Source organism: Balaenoptera borealis (assembly GCF_965194805.1).
Source record: "Balaenoptera borealis genome assembly, chromosome: 2".
Classification (NCBI taxonomy): domain Eukaryota; kingdom Metazoa; phylum Chordata; class Mammalia; order Artiodactyla; family Balaenopteridae; genus Balaenoptera; species Balaenoptera borealis.
Window position 1 is genome coordinate 59,014,254 of NC_138867.1, and position 17,150 is coordinate 59,031,403.

Genomic DNA, 17,150 nt, shown 5'->3' on the forward strand with positions numbered 1-17,150 from the left:
ATACTCTATCTGGCAAGGCTTTCGTTCAGATTTAATGGAGAGATCAAAGGTTTTACAGAGAAGCAAAAGCTTAAAGAGTTCATTACCACCAAATCAGCTTTGCAAGGAGTATTAAAGGGAGTTCTCTAAGTGAAAAAGAAAAGGCCACAACTAGTAACATGAAAATTACAAAAGGAAAAAGCTCACTGGTAAAGGCAAATATACAGTGAAGGTGGTAAATCAACCATGTACAGAGCTAGTAGGAAGGTTAAAAGACAAAAGTAGTAAACTTGTCTATGTTTGTAATAAGTAGTTAAGGGATACAGAAAACAAAAAGATGTAAAATATGTCAAAACCAGTAATCATGGGGGGGAGTAAAAATGCAGAATTGTTAAAATGTGTTTGAAATTAAGGGATCAGCAACTTAAAATAATCATATCTGTATCTATCTATCTATCCATCCAACCATCCATCCATCAATCTAGAAAGAGATTACTATATATAAACCTCATGGTAACCACAAACCAAAAATCTATAATAAATACACACACAAAAAAAGAGAGAGGAATCCAAACATAACACTAAATATAGTCATCAAATCACAAGGGAAGAACAAAAGAAGAAGAGAACAAAAAAGAACTATAAAAGCAATCCCCCAAAATTAACAAAATGGCAATAAGTACATACCTATCAATAATTACTTTAAATGTAAATAGACTAAATGCTCCAATCAAAAGACAGAAAGTGGCTGAATGGATACAAAAACAAGACCCACATATACATATACATATATACCCATATATATAGTGACTCTACAAGAGACTCACTTCAGATCTAAAGACACACACAGACTGAAAGTGAGGGAATAGAAAAAGGTATTCCATGCAATAGAAATCAAAAGAAAGCTGGGGTAGCAATACTTATATCAGGCAAAATAAACTTTAAAACAAGACTATCACAAGATATAAAGAAGAACATTATGTAATGATCAAGAGATCAATCAAAGAAGACGATATAACAATTGTAAATATATAGGCATCCAACACAGGAGCATATAAATACATAAAGCAAACATTAACAGATATAAAGGGAGAAATTGACAGTAACACAATAATAATAGAAGATTTTAACACACCATTTACATCAATGGACACGTCATCCAGACAGAAAATCAATAAGGAAACATTGGCCTTAGATGACACATTAGACCAGAGGGACTTAATTGATAGAACATTCCATTCAAAAGCAGCAGAATACACGTTCTTTTCAAGTGCACATGGAACATTCTTCCAGGATAGATCGCATGCTAGACCACAAAAAAAAGTATCAGTAAATTTAAGAAAACTGAAATCATATGAAGCATCTTTTCCAACAACAATGCTATGAGACTAGAAATCAACTACAAGAAAAAAACTGCAAAAACACAAACACTTGGAGGCTAAACAATATGCTACTAAACAACAAATGGATCACTGAAGAAATCAAAGAAGAAATTTAAAAATACCTGGAGACAAATGAAAATGAAAACACAATGATCAAAAATCTATGGGATGCAGCAAAAGCAGTTCTAAGAGGAAAGTTTATAGTGATACATGCCTACTCAGGAAACAAATATCAAATAAACAACCTAATCTTACACTTAAAGGAACTAGAAAAAGAAGAACAAACAAAACCAGAAGTTAGTAGAAGGAAAAAAAAATCATAAAGATCAGAGCAGAAATAGAGAAAAAGAAAGAAAGAAAGAAAGAAAGAAAGAAAGAAAGAAAGAAAGAAAGAAAGAAAGAAAGAAAAAGAAAAAAAGAAAGAAACTAACAGTTGATTCTTTGAAAACATAAGCAAAATTGATCAACCTTTAGCCAGACTTATCAAGAAAAAAACAGAGAGGGTCCAAATCAGTGAAATCAAAAATGAAAACGGAGAAGTTACAACTGACACCACAGAAATACAAAGGATCATAAGAGCTTACTTTGAACAGCTATATACCAAGAAAATGGACAACCTAGAAGAAATGGGAAAATCCCTAGAAATGTACAATCTCCCAACATTGAAGCAGGAAGAAATAGAAAATATGAACAAACAAATCACCAGCAATGCAACTTAATATGTAATAATAATAATAAAAAAGCTCCCAACAAACAAAAGTCCAGTACCAGACGGCTTCATAGATGAACTCTACCAAACACTTAGAGAAAAGTTAACACCCATCCCTCTCAAACTATTCAAAATTTGCAGAGGAAAGAATGCTCCTAAACTCATTCTACAAGGCCAGCATTACCCTGATACCAAAGATATCACAAAAAAATAAAATTACAGGCCAATATCACTATGAACATACATGCAAATATCCTCAACAAAATATTAGCAAACTCAATCCAACAATGTATTAAAAGGACAATACACCATGGTCAAATGAGATTTATCCCAGAGATGCAAGGATGGTTCAAGGTTTGCAAATCAATCAAGGTGATACACCATACTAACAAATTGAAGACTAAAAATAATGTGATCATCTCAATAGATGCAGAAAAAGCTTTTGACAAAATTCAGCCCCTATTTATTATGAAAACTCTCCACAAAATGGGTACTGAGGGAACATACCTCAATGTAATAAAGGCCACATATGACAAGCCCACAGCTAACGTCATTCTCAACAGTGAAAAGCTGAAAGCATTTCCTCTAAGATAAGGAACAAGACAAGGATGCCCACTCTTGCCACTTTTATTCAACATAGTACTGGAAGTTCTAGCCATAACAATCAGATAAGAAAAAGAAATAAAAGGAACCCAAATTGGAAAGGAAGAAGTAAAACTGTCATTCTTTGCAGATGACATGATACTATACATATAAAATCCAAAAGACACCACCGGAAAACTACTAGAGCTCACTGATGAATTTGGTAAAGCTGCAGTATACAAAATAAATATACAGAAATCTGTTGCATTTCTATATTCTAAGTACAAACTATGAGAAAGAGAAATTAAGGATTTACAATTGCATTAAATAGAATAAAATACCTAGGAATAAATCCAACTAAGGAGGTAAAAGGCCTATATTCAGAAAACTATGAGACACTGATGAAAGAAATGGAAAACAACACAAATAGAAAGATATTCCATGTTCATGGATTGGAAGAATAAATATTGTTAAAATGACTATACTACCAAGGCAATCTACAGATTCAATTCAATCCCTGTCAAAATGCCAATGGCCTTTTTCCTAGAACTAGAACAAATAATTTTAAAACTTGTATGGTAGCACAAAAAACCCTGAATAGACAAAATAATTTTGAGAAAGAAGTACAGAGCTGAAGGTATCATGCGCCCTAACTTCAGACTATACTACAAAGCTATAGTCATCAAAATAGTATGGTACTGGCACAAAAACACATAGAGCAATGGAACAGAGTAAAGAGCCCAGAAATAAATCCACACACTTATGGTCAATTAATCTGTGACAAAGGAGGCAAGAATATACAATGGGGAAAAGATATTTTCTTCAATAAGTGGTGCTGAGAAACTGGACAGCTACATGTAAAACAATGAAATCAGAACATTTTCTCACACCTTATACAAAAATAAACTCAAAATAGATTAAAGAGCAAAATGTAAGACGAGAAACCACAAAATTCCTAGAAGAAAACATAGGCAGAGCACTCTTTGACATAAATCACAGTAATAGTTTTTTTTGAATCTGTCTCCTAAGTCAAAGGAAACAAAAATATACAAATTGTACTTAAATGCTTTTGCACAGCAAAGGAAACCATTGACAAAACAAAAAGACAACCTACTGAATGGGAGGAAATATTTGCAAATGATATGACCAATAAAGGGTTAATATCCAAAATATATAAATGGCTCATACAACTTAATATCGAAAAAACAAACAACCCAATAGAAAAATGGGCAGAAGACCTAAGTGGACATTTTTTCCAAATGACCACCTGGCCAATCGGCACATGAAAATATGCTCAACATCACTAATCATCAGAGAAATGCAAATCAAAACCACAATGAGATATCACCTCACAGCTGTCAGGATGGCTACCATCAAAAAGAACACAAATAACAAATGTTAATGAGGATGTGAAGAAAAGGGAACCCTTGTACAGTGTTGGTGGGAATGTAAACTGGTGCAGCCACTGTGGAAACAGGACAGAGGTTCCTCAAAAAACTAAAAATAGAACTACCATATGACCCAGCAATTCTTTGGGTATATATCCAAAGAAAATGAAAACACTAATTCAAAAAGACACATGCACAAAACAGAAACAGACTCACAGACATAGAAAACAAACTTACGGTTACCAAAGAGGAAGGTGCGGGGCGGGGGGAGAGGGATAAATTAGGAGTATGAGGTTAACAGATACAAACTTCTATACATAAAATAAGCAACAAGGATTTACTGTATAGCCCAGGCAACAATATTCAATATCTTGTAATAACCTATAATGGAAAATAATCTGAAAATATATACACATATATGTATATAACTAAATCACTTTGCTGTACACTTGAAACTAACACAACATTGTAAATCAACTATACTTCAATAAAAAAGATACATGCACCCCAATGTTCAGAGCAGCATTATTTGCAATAGCCAAGATATGGAAGCAACCTAAGTGTTCATGAATAGATCAATAGATAAAGAAGATGTGGTATACATATATACAATGGAATATTACCCAGCCATAAAAAAGAATGAAATTTTGCCATTTGCAGCAACATGGATGGAGTTGGAGGGTATTATGCTTAGTGAAATAAGTCAGACAGAGAAAGACAAATACTGTATGTTATCATTTATATGTGGAATCTAAAAAATAAAACGAATGAATAACAGAAACAGACTCACAGATATAGAGAACAAACCAGTGGTTACCAGCAGGGAGAGGGAAAGCAGGGGGGGACAAGACACAGGAAGGGGATTAAGAGGTACAAACTACTATGTATTAAATAAATAAGCTACATGGATATATTGTACAGCAGAGGGAATATAGCCAATATTTTATAATGACTTTAAATGGAGTATAATCTGTAAAATTTTGAATCACTTTGTTGTACACCTGAAACTAATATAATATTATAAATCAACTATGCCTCAATAAAATATAAATAAAATAAAATAAAATAAAAAGGAAGTATAACTAGAATTTCCTCACCAGTCTGCTCTGAAAGCCATTCCAGTTTTGGATTCACGAGCTGTTTAGAGGAAGGTGATCTCTCTCCCCTGCTCTTTCAGTGTTTCCAGTTGTCGTAATTGCAAGTGGATGTAGCTAAAGACAAATGGGAAACATAAACTGAGTGGTTTAGAAGAACAATTTTGAGAGCCTAGCTCTTTCTAAATGCCAGGGACTGTTTCAACTGTTAACTCAGGGGTTAAGAGCCTGAAAAGAATGTCAGGCTAGCTGACCAGAATCTTTATGATTAAAGAGAAAAGTTGGCTCTCCTGGATCTCTGATCTATCCCAGTGGGCAAGGGGCAGACCACTCCTATCGCAACACCACTCCATCCTTGCTGCTGGAGGACACGCATGGGGAGATACCTGAGGGGGTCCCCTGCTTGCTTTCCCTTCTGTTTGGCAGTGAAGTTGAAGATCACAAGCCTTGTCCTGTAGCAGGGAGAGGTATTTTGGTGGGGAAAAAAAGTCCCCTGGTTTCCCAGGAGCACTTGGGATAAACGTAGGGTTTCCAAAGATTTCTGATGATAAGAACCACCTGGGGCACTTACTCTCCCTTGGAAATGTTGGTTCTGTTGAGCTGAGTTGGGAACTCACATGTTGCCATTTAAAAAAAGTGGCCCAGGTGATTTTTATCATCAGGCAAGTTTGGGAAGCCCTGCCCTAGGGCAAGGGGGCAACTCTTCCTGGACCTTGAGCTCATGCCTGCGGAAGGGAGCTGATATAATATTTAACCCCTGAAGAGACACATCTGTTTGAAGAAGATCTGTCTAGGAAAGTTACAGGGCTACAGTTACTATTCTGTGGAGGACGAAATTGGTTGGGGCCCTTCTGAAGTTCTGTAGTTATGAATGAATGACAGATCATGTCATTGAAGGGCAAGTTTTCTTCTTGAAATCAGCTTGGGTTTGGTTGCAAAACACAGCAGACTTGAAAATCCAGCTGTTTACTTCACGATGGAAACTGGGGGCTGAGCTGCCACTACCGAGCCAGGGTCTGAAGTGCGTGTCCCTGAGACCCCAGGTCATACCTGATGCTCTGCCAATGACGTGGTGCATGGAAAGGCCTCTAGGGTGTCCTTCCTCTCCCATAGCTGGAATTGTTCCCCTAATGCTGAAAGCAAAGGCACTTGGAGCTGGCCAGGAAAGAGCAGGACCTCAGAGCTTCGTGAGAGTTGCTATGAAAGTTTAAGTGTCATCACAACTAGAGATTCCTGGGGTGGGAAGGAAAACAGACAGTCATGAAAGAGGTCTCTGTCTATTTCTAGTGAGCTGACCCAGCAGGAAAGTTGGGTTAGATTCCTGAGCATGTGGTGGACACATCAAGGGCCCCTGCACAACCAGAGGCCCTTGGCGGGGGGGGGGTCCTCTGCTATTTCTACAATCTTGGTTTGGGTAGGATGCAAACAGAGCCTTGGAGCAGCACCTAACACATCTAAAAAAGTACTGCCTGGCACATAAGATGGGCTCAGTAAAAACTTTCTGAATGAGTGAATGAATGGGAAGAGAGAGAGAGCTTGTCACTGAATTGCAAATCAGAGGCCTCCAATTGTTGACAATATATGAGAAAGATTCAAGCTTCATTTCTCAGACCTTTATTCTTCTAAACAAAGTTCAGGGCTCTGCATGTTCTACTCTGTTAACCACAGAAGCCCAAAGTTCTTCCATAACTAATCTGAACCTGGGATCCCTTTGCTCTGCTCTCAGGAGCTCTCACAACCTCTTTCCCCGTGAAGAAGTGTAAGGATGATGGAGCAGGGCCGTGGCCGCATGGAAGATTTCCCTCTCAACGTGTTTTCGGTCACTCCTTACACACCCAGTACTGCTGACATCCAGGTGTCGGATGACGACAAGGCGGGGGCCACCTTGCTCTTCTCAGGCATCTTCCTGGGACTGGTGGGGATCACATTCACCATCATGGGCTGGATCAAACACCAAGGAGTCTCCCACTTTGAATGGACCCAGCTCCTTGGGCCCATCCTGCTGTCAGTGGGGGTGACATTCATCCTGATTGCCGTCTGCAAGTTCAAAATGTTCTCTTGCCAATTGTGCAAAGAAAGTGAGGAGAGGCTCCCGGACTCAGAGCAGTTGGCAGGAGGACAATCGTTTGTTTTCACTGGTATCAACCAACCCATCACCTTCCATGGGGCCACCGTGGTGCAGTATATCCCTCCTCCTTATGGCTCTCAAGAGCCCATGGGGATGAACACCACCTACCTGCAGCCAGTGGTGAACCCGTGTGGCCTCATACCATCTGGAGGGATGGTGGCCACCATGCCAAGCCCTCCTCAGTACTACACCATCTACCCTCCAGAGAATGCTGCCTTTGTTGATGACCAGGACTACCCTTCCTTCGTGGGCGGTGGAAATGACAGGTAGGATGTGTGCCTTGGGGATGCTCCCCTTCCAGCTGTGGCAGTCACAGTCTATGGCTGCGTTTGGTCTGTAAGGAAGGCGGTGGGAGACTGCAGATCTCCGTGTGGCCCGTTGCCAGGATGGTGGCATTGGTTCTGAGAGTGGTGCTGTGGGCTGTAATGCATCTTGTGCTTTCTGCTCCCGTTTCAGGACCAGCCTTGATGCTGAGCAGCTAGAAGAGACACAGCTGGGAGATGAGGACTCTGCCTGCTTCTCTCCTCCCCCCTATGAGGAAATATGCTCCCTCCCTCGCTAGAGACTATGCGGCTGAGGGCACAGAGTTTTAGATTTTTGCTGACAACTGAAGTGTTCTATGCTGTGACCTTCAGAAGTTAGACAACAGAGCAGCCCAGGAAGCCTGACAGATACCATTCGAGGCGGGGAAGGGGGAAGTGGGAGGTAGACTCTCTCTGACTGTTAAAAATTAGTCTAGGGTGGGGATATGCCCTTCTGGTCGAGCTAGAAATCCCCTGGATATGGTTCAGGATCAGGAATTTCACCTGTTTATTCACCACCCACCCCTTTCCCACTGGAACGCACTGGTGTCTTAATTTGAGCTCCAGTAGCCAAGGGAAAAATCACTACTGCTGTGACTTTGGGAGTTTCCACAGTAGTGAGAATGGGGGTAGGGGAAGGAAGCAGGGAATAGAAAACGGGCTCAAATGGAGATTTCCCAGTTCCTGTTCTCAGCTGGGGATCTTCATATGTATAAGAACTCGGTTGCCATCTGGTGTCCCTTGAGGACTCTGGCATCTTAAAGGCTGCAAAAATAAATGAATTAAATGGAATACAATAATGTCTTCTGTTAGAACAGTATTAGATAGCTGGCTAATAAAATAGACAACTGTTGGGAACATACTGTATAGCACAGGGAACCCTACCTAATGCACTGTGGTAACCTAAATGGGAGGGAAGTCCAAAAGCAAGGGGATATCTGTATGTGTATGGCTGATTCATTTTGTTGTGCAGTGGAGGCTAACACAACATTGTAAAGCAACCATACTCCAATAAAAATTAATAAAAAAAAAAATAGGACGATGATGTCAATAAATCCTTAAGTTACCACAGAGAGACACATCACAGCGGCTCTCAGCTGTCGATGTTCTCTCTCGCAAGGCTGAAGCTTGAGGTGCCCACCCCAACATGGGATTTGTGCTGGACCCAGTGGCCAACAGAACACGAGCACCTCCCTACACGTAGATGAGATCTGTTAAATTAGACAGAATAGAGCTGCTGTGTCAACACCTGGAAAATCATGTCATGGAAACAATCTTTATGGTCAAGATAAGCTCACCTTCTTTATAAAAAAACTTTGGTGCCCTTAATCTCCCATAATCTGGACTGTGTAATTAACAACCAGAACAGATTCACAGGCTTTAGAAGAGACAGATAAAACCATCAGAGTTTAAAAGAAAGTATTTTCCATAGGCTACAAAGGTAGGCCACTCAAGGTAAGGGTGGGTGGCTCATCCCAAAGGAAGACCAGGATTTAGCAATCCTTTAGAGTTTTGGTACTGTGTTTGTATATGGAGTGATTTTTACTAATCTTTATCAGAAGTATCTAGTTTTCCAAGGATATGATTAACATAAGCTTGGTATATTATTATTGTGATTTGTATTATATCTTAGGGATGAAATCTCCTTTTTTTTAATTTAATTTTTATTTTATATTGGAGTGTAGTTGACTTACAATACTGTAACACACTCTCCTTTAATGGTCATTGCTACTTTTTTTTTTGTATCTATATTGTACTTTATTTTTTTAACATCTTTATTGGAGTAAAATTGCTTTACAATGGTGTGTTAGTTTCTGCTGTATAACAAAGTGAATCAGCTATACATATACATACATCCCCATATCTCCACCCTCTTGTGTCTCCCTCCCACCCTCCCTATCCCACCCCTCCAGGTGGTCACAAAGCACTGAGCTGATCTCCCTGTGCTATGCGGCTGCTTCTCACTAGTTATCTATTTTACATTTGGTAGTGTATAAATGTCCATGCCACTCTCTCACTAGGGACGAAATCTCTTTGTATGAGAATTCATTTTCATGTTCAGTGATAGCAGGTGATGGAAAAATATGATTCAGTTAACAGAAAATAGCTTTTTGCTCAGCATATTCATGAAATACTGGACTCCTGGCTAAGGGCCATCAGTTCAGGGAGGACGTTAGGTGACAGGGACATAGTTGAACACCACCAGTGGCATGCCCACCGACAATGCCTACACACCTGCCTCCCTCATCCCTCTCCCTCCTCATCCTCGCCCACCGCATAACTTTATATTCCTGGATTTGGGTTCCAATGAGCATCAAGGGTAGTTCAAAAGGGAAAGAGATGTTAAGAAAGGACATCCATGTGTGGAAGGTGGGCCGGTGGGACAGCCACTTTGTCTCAGTGGTGCCTGGAGTCCGATGTGAAGGGAAGTGGCCTTGGGGGCTTTTTAGCTCTAGGCTGCCATCATTCAGCACCAGCTGTCCCTGTTCCAAGGCAAAGTGCTAACACAGAGGTAATTTATGCTTCTGGAGACAGTGCACCAGAGCTGACAGCTCAAGGTGGGAGGTGGGGCTCAGAAAATAGGAATTCAGCACTTATTTATTGAGCACATCCTCTGTGTCAGGACCCGGGCCATCAAGTGGGGATATAACATTGAAAAAACGAACCCATAGAAAAGCAGCTACGGCTAGTCTAGAGAGAGAGACAGCTACTGATCACTTATTCCCTGACACCCAAGAGGGGTCCTGGAGCCGTAAGAGGGATTTGGACTAGTCGGGAGGGTCACCAGAGCTGACTTGGGAAAGTGAAGTCAGGACCACTGCCCTGTATAACCCCGGGAGCACCGTTACATGGACAGCCATGACATCGGACTCCCTGGACCTCTGAGGCCGGAGCTAAAGGAACAGTAGCTGACACTAGACAAAGAGGAGGAGGAGGAGCGGCTGTGTAAACCTTTCGATTTTGCTGCCGCTACAGCCCTCAAACAGAGCTGTCTTCCAGCACCTGGGAAATTATATCCACCAGCTCTCTGGCTTCGAAGCAACCCCACCATGCTCTCTTTCTGTTTTCCTTTTGGGGTTGCAGGGGCCAACATAATGGGAAGCCCACCAACTGGCCCCTGGACTCTGACGCCAGGTCTTCGCTGGTCTCTTTGACCAGCGGGGACACACTTCTGGCAGAGTTTCAGGTTTGTTGTCCGGATATTTGCCTTTTCTCATTCTCTCTCTCAGTATCTTATCAGGGCTGAATGGAGGGCTGTGATCTGGGGAGAGTGAATTGGGGTCTGTCTGGTCCCAGCTGTGCCATCCACCCTGAGATTCCTGGTGTGGAATGTGGCCCTAGCTTTAGGCACATGCTGAAAGGTCCAGTGTCCAGGCCAGAACCCATGGGCCACCGTCAGCCTTGTTAAATATCTTAGTATGTGTCTGCAGAGCAATTGGGAAGTCATTGAAGAGTTTTAATGAAGAGGGAGCTGTGATCTGATTCTGAACACTTCCTGGTTAGGGCAAGACCCAGAGGCACACAGGGTGTGATACTGACCTTGCTGGTAAAGTCCAGATGTCAGTGACCGGAGCACCAGGAGACATCCCTCTCCTCTACCCTCAGTCTTCACTGGGGTGCCATGGCTGGGCATGCTCTGGCAATCTACACATCATTCAGAACAAAGCCAAAAGGTCTTGTTAATCAAAGGGGACGGGTGTCTTAAGAACTAAATGTTAACATCTCTCGGGAGCCAGTTTGGGTTGGGCCTCTGGTCTGGAGGCACTGATGACAGCTGGCAACATTGATAGGACAGGAGCGGACCCTCCAAGCCTGGGTAATGAGGCCCAGGCACCAAAGGGAAGAAACTTTCACAAAGCTCTTAGACTTCTTTCTCCTCTCGGGCTGATCTCTCGTGCAGTGTGGGTCTCGCCACGCCCTCTGCAGGGCCCTGGGAGGTAGGTATCCTTCAGGGATGGCAATCGTTTTCCCTTTCGCTCCACTGAACCAGGCACGGGTCTAAGTTTCAAATGCAGCAAGTGGCTCTGCTCCAAAACTGCCCTTTAAGTGCTCCCCCCCACTTTTTTGGGGGGCGGGCTGTACAGTATAAAAATAAACCGCTTGTTTGTGATGAGCTGGCCTTGGGTGGCTGTTTTCAGCTTCAGCCCTCTGGGGTTTGGCGTTGGCCTTGTTTACTATCCGGTCAGTGGAGTGGGGCAGAGCTGAAGGTCCACACCCCCAGGGGGCTGGTGTTTCTCCCCCAAACAGAGTGCCTCACAGTGGTCGTGGGATAGACACCTTCTTACCAACCGAGAGAAGGGGGCGGCCAGCCTAGTTCTCAGTAGGGTCCCCGCCTGTCACAAGCAGGCACTGTCTGCAGACGCCGCTCACACCCCTGGACGGTCACCAAGGGCCTCGCGCAAAGCCCTCTACAGATGCTCGGTTCCTGGTGAATAACAAATGCGAAATGAATAAACGAAGAATTTTTCAAATAGATAACAACCACTCTAGTTCAACTTAGCTCTTTTTTTTTTCTCATTATGTAAAATTTCAAACAAGTACAAGATTAGAGAGGATAGTATATGAAACCCTATGTAACCATTACCCACCCTCAACTCACAGCCAATCTTACTTCGTTTATCCTCCCACCCACAATCCCCCAACTGGATTTTTAAAAAGCAAATCCAAACCATCAAATGATTTCATCCTAAAACATTTCATTGTGTATCTTTAAAAGATAAAAACTCCAAAAAAATACAACACCATTATTACACCCAAAAAATTTATAATAATTCCTTAATGTCTTCAAACATTTAGTCATTATTCAATGTCTTCAGTTTTCTCTATTCTGTTTAATTTTTTACCTCTTTGTTTTGTTTGAAATCAGGATCCAAATGAGATTGGCTTTTGGCTAAATGGATCTTTAATTTCTGTCTATATTATACTATATTTTGGAGGCAGAGAGTTGGCAAACTATTCATGGTAGCAGAATCATATTTATTAAATTTCACTTTCCAAACAAAAATGTTTTTCAAGGTTTTTTACTTTATATTTCCCTGACAGTTCCCTGAAACTCAAGGAGTCTCCTGGAATTAGAAACTTATTTTTTTCTACTTTTAGCATATTATTAGAGATTTTTCTAAGCACAGTCCTAGAAAAAAATTTACATGAAAAAAATCTTTGAGTGTTTGAGAAATATTTGTTGCATAATAGTTTCAAGAGTTTCAATAATATCAGAAAACTGATAACCATCAGTATTTCTGGCTTGGTTGGTGAAACTTCTTCGGAAAAAAAAAAAAGTTTTTTACTCCAGAGACCATAAAAAATCCTTTGAACATTTCAAAAGTGGCAACCAACGTCTTCCCTCTAAGAAATAAAACCTCTTGCTCTACATTAAAATACCACCTGGTACTATTAAACTCTCTAAGGTTATTGACTGTGGGCCTCTTACCAATGAGTTCTCAATTTTCAAATTAAAAACGAATATATTTTCTGGTCATGCCTACAACTCTTCCTTTGAAGGTGTGTGTGTGTGTGTGTGTGTGTGTGCGTGTTCACCTACACCTTCTTATTATTGAATGTGATTTATGGATTTCTTTCCCACTCACTACTTGTAAATCATCAAGAGTTTTATGTCCCAAGCAGTCAGCAGTTGGTTATAAAATCAACAGAGAGCTGTACTAAATAAACCCTTACTGGATTGCTCCTAAGAACTGATGACAAATCAGAAAGTGAAGACAATTCCATGGGAATGATTCTCACCTGCCTCTGGGATACCACAAAGGTCTCAGATATGGGGATTTTATTTGTCTTGTGCTTTTAGGAAGATTAATAACCAGATGAACTGGGAAGGAAGTCAGTTTTCTAGGTTCCAGAAGTTTTCTTATAACAAAGAATTTTTCCCCCAGCACAAAACCTACACATGTGTAAATCATAGACACAAATATGTGTGCTGGAGTCTGTGCTTACACACAAGGGGCTGGAAATGAAGCTATGTGATTTTCCTGTTTTAACCTTCCATTAGTATAAAAGAACACATTTTTTTAAAAAAAGGGGTATGTGTGTGCGTACTCTTTTTTAAATATATAGAATATCTCTTGAAGAAGACATAAAAACTGGTAATAATCATGTCTGGGGCAGAGGATGGGAGACTTATTTTTCACTTTAATTCATGCTAATTAATAAATTTTTTTACCATGTTCATAATATTGCCTGTTCATAAAATTATTTTTAGAATACAAGAAGAAAAGGAAATGATCTCTCTCCATGTGCTTTTAATGTTAACCTCATCTTCTTGAGTCCAAGGGTAAATGATTTTCATTGCCACTGCTGCTTATACATGTAACAGGTAAACACACACAAGACACATAGAAACAAACGTGGTATGTATACATACATCTATGTGGACACAATGCAATGTAATATGAGTAACACTTCTATATAGACACACACACACAAAGTCCCTGGGGGAGAGAACACAGCTTTCACTGTGTATGTGGAAGAATTTTCACACATATATGTTGTTGCTAAAGTCCTCTGCCCATGGGGTAAAACACTGACCAACATCAGTGTAACGGCAGCACACAGAGTCATGAATCTGATTCCACAGGGTTCTTCCTTTGATGATTTGTCTCAACCCAGGTTCCTCCTTCACACTTGAAAAACTGTTCACAGCAGACAGCCATTCACTTACCAAAGAGCCACCACCATTGTACCTTCAGAGGTGAAACAGAGCAACCTAAGTAAACTGATTCCTCATCAGAAGGAGCTCCAGGGATTAACTTTGCACACTTCCCCTCCCTCCCCACCCCAAGTGGGTGTGAGAGGGAATCGTGGCTACAGCAGCACCCCCTGCCCCTTTCTCTCCTGGAATTGGTCAGGGGCTCCTCCCCCGGGGCCTGTGGGGCTGGTCTGATCCCACCTCATCCAGGAAGGACGCCCTGATCCCTCAACAGCCTGAACAGGAGCAACACAAACATGCTTGGAATTTTTCAGAAGGCAAATAGATCTCTTTGTGTGCTGTCTACAAAGCTCAAAGAGGACAGTTTTAGGCTAGAGTGTGTCTGTGCCTCATTAGAGCCCCTTGGAGGCCATGGCGGGGGGGCTCATCCTTGGGGGTCACCTTTCTGGTCCCTGTGCTCAAGTGACATCCCAACTGACTTCCCAGCCTACCCTGTGGTCCTTGAAGGCCTGTGGCAGGAGGCACCATAGTTATTCACTCGTGCATTTGGCAGACGTTCTCAAAACTGAACAAAGTGAGCCTGTCACTTCAAGGGAAATAACTGACAGTATTTGTTGCCAATGATAACATTCAACCTTTCAAGTGAAAATTAGAATTTTTGAAAACTTCTATTTGTCATCGTGAGCTTGACAACTTCTCCAAAAGTGGACTTTTCTTTTGAGATCGGTATTGATATTTTAAAATGTAATTTCTAAAAATTTATATAATGAAATGTGTCAGCATTTGAAAGGTCAGTACAACTCAGTGAACGAATATTTTCCACATGACCACTACGTGATATTACAAAATCACGTGTGGGAAAAATGAACTCAGTGTACAAGATAGACCAATGGATTTTAATGTAACAGAGTACAAAATGTTCATTGATACAATTTCAGATTCCACATTGCAACTAGCCTTTCAGAAATTACCACCTGGGTTTTGGTCTGGTATCCAAGAATATCCATAATTACCTGAAAAACTTTTAAAATACTTCTGTATTTTCCAACTACACATCTGTGTGAGACCAGATTCTCTTCATAGTGTTCAACCAAAACAACATATGGCAACAGATTCAAAGCAGAAGCAGATATGAGATATGAGTCTGGCTGTCTTCTGTTAAGTAAGATAATAAACAAATTTGCAAAAATGGAAAACAATATCACTTCTCATTTTTTTTTTTTGCTTTGGAAAAATATGCTATTTAATACAGAAAGGGTTTATGATTGCAATTTTCATGTTTTAATATTTTTGAAGGCCCTGGAGCTGTTTTAATTTTTTTCCAGTTTTATTGAGGTATAACTGACAAAAAATTGTAAGATATTTAAAGTGTACAATGTGATGATTTGATATGTGCATTATAATTTTTAAATGAATAAACAAATATTTTATCCTCTTTTGGCTTTAATTTCTAGTATAGTAAATGGTAAATACTAATAGATAGTCCATAAACAAAAGTTCTTTGGGTTCCTCAGTAAATTTTACAGGTATAAAAGGTTTTCAAGATCAAAAATGTTGAGAACTGCTGGCCTATGTTACTGGGGGGAGAGGGAGAGGTGGCAACATGCCCAGCAAAAGACTATACTTCCCAGCCTCCTTTGCAGCTAAGTTTGGCCATACGGCTAAGTTCTGGCTAACTGGATGTAAGGAGACGTTTTTGGAAGGGGCTTCCTCAAAGACTGCTTAGAAAACAGATAGCTGAGGGAATTCCTTTTCTGACTTTCTCTTTTTCCTCATTCTGTTTTTCTTCCTTGAAGACTACGACTTATATGTGATCACAGAAGCTTCAGCAGCTACCTTGAACCATGAGGTGACCTTGAGGATGGAGGCTACTTGTTACAAAGATGGAACAGAAAGATAGAAGGCTGGGTCCCCAATGACTATGATGCTGCCTGACTATCTACGTCAGAGTTCTTTTAAGAGAACTTTTTGAGAGAGAGAAATAAACTTTGAAATCTTGTTTAAGTCACTATTATTTTGGTTTGTCTGTTCCACATAGTGGAACCTAATTCTGCTCCTTTTAAGTGTGGCAATGTGCCAAGACCAGCTACAAAGGACCCATTTTATGCGGATTATGTAATTATTTCATAGGCATTTCTAAGATTGGGTTTTATTCCCATGTCAACCACTGTCTTAAGGTGTGATGTTGAAAAAGCATTATTCAGGGTTAGTATTATAGGCACTCAGAAATTCATTCACATTGTAAAGCAATGATACTCCAATAAAGATGTTAAAAAAAAAAAAGAAGTTCATTCAACTCTTTGAGCAACAAACGTTTAGGAAGACCATCTTATTGGCAGGCAGTGAAGCAGGCACTGGGTACACGTGCGCTCAGAGCCCTTGTGGTCCATGGAGGAAATCGCCTCACTCCAGGACCTAGCACTGCCCTCACAGCTCTGCTGCAGGCCCTACACTAGGATAACAGACTATTCTGGGTTTGGAGAGAAAAGCAGACAGCTTGTCACTTAATTGGTATTTCCAGGGCGTGACTTAAAGTTCTCTTGAATAAATTTCATTGTCACTACACTCACTGAACCAGAATGGCCCAAATAAACAAAAAAGACTTCCCTCTCCTTAATTTTGATGGGTTAACACATCTCATGTCCCCGATTAGCCACGTCAGTTGTTGAGGGCTCTCTCACGCTACATTGTCAATATTGTAAGTAACTGCCTGTATTTGAAAGTCTAGTTGTAGGAGGCCATCAAACCTTGTCCATGGAACGACCTGTAACTTAAATCCTCTAAGCAAAGGCAACTTTCTATGGACCCTCAACAGTCCCTTCTCTCCTGTTATACAGAATCTATTACCATTTATGTGGGGCATCACAGGTTGGGGCTGGATAAAGGAGAGACACACAGAAGCCTTACTCACAAAGTCCAGTAGAT

At 40.7% G+C, this 17,150-nt stretch overlaps 1 protein-coding gene across 2 annotated transcripts; it reads left to right on the forward strand.

The window, feature by feature from the left end:
- Positions 1 to 882: 882 nt before the first annotated feature.
- Positions 883 to 16,236, forward strand: TMEM174 (transmembrane protein 174). Of its 2 annotated transcripts, XM_082380374.1 has the most exons (3): positions 883 to 7,528; positions 7,719 to 11,502; positions 16,022 to 16,236. In XM_082380374.1, exons 1-2 carry the CDS (start codon positions 6,900 to 6,902, stop codon positions 7,822 to 7,824), a joined length of 735 nt encoding a protein of 244 aa, XP_082236500.1. In that variant the 5' UTR covers positions 883 to 6,899; the 3' UTR covers positions 7,825 to 11,502; positions 16,022 to 16,236. The 2 variants fall into 2 exon arrangements, with proteins under 2 accessions (XP_082236500.1, XP_082236501.1); XM_082380375.1 differs by lacking the exon at positions 7,719 to 11,502.
- The last annotated feature ends 914 nt before the right edge of the window (positions 16,237 to 17,150 follow it).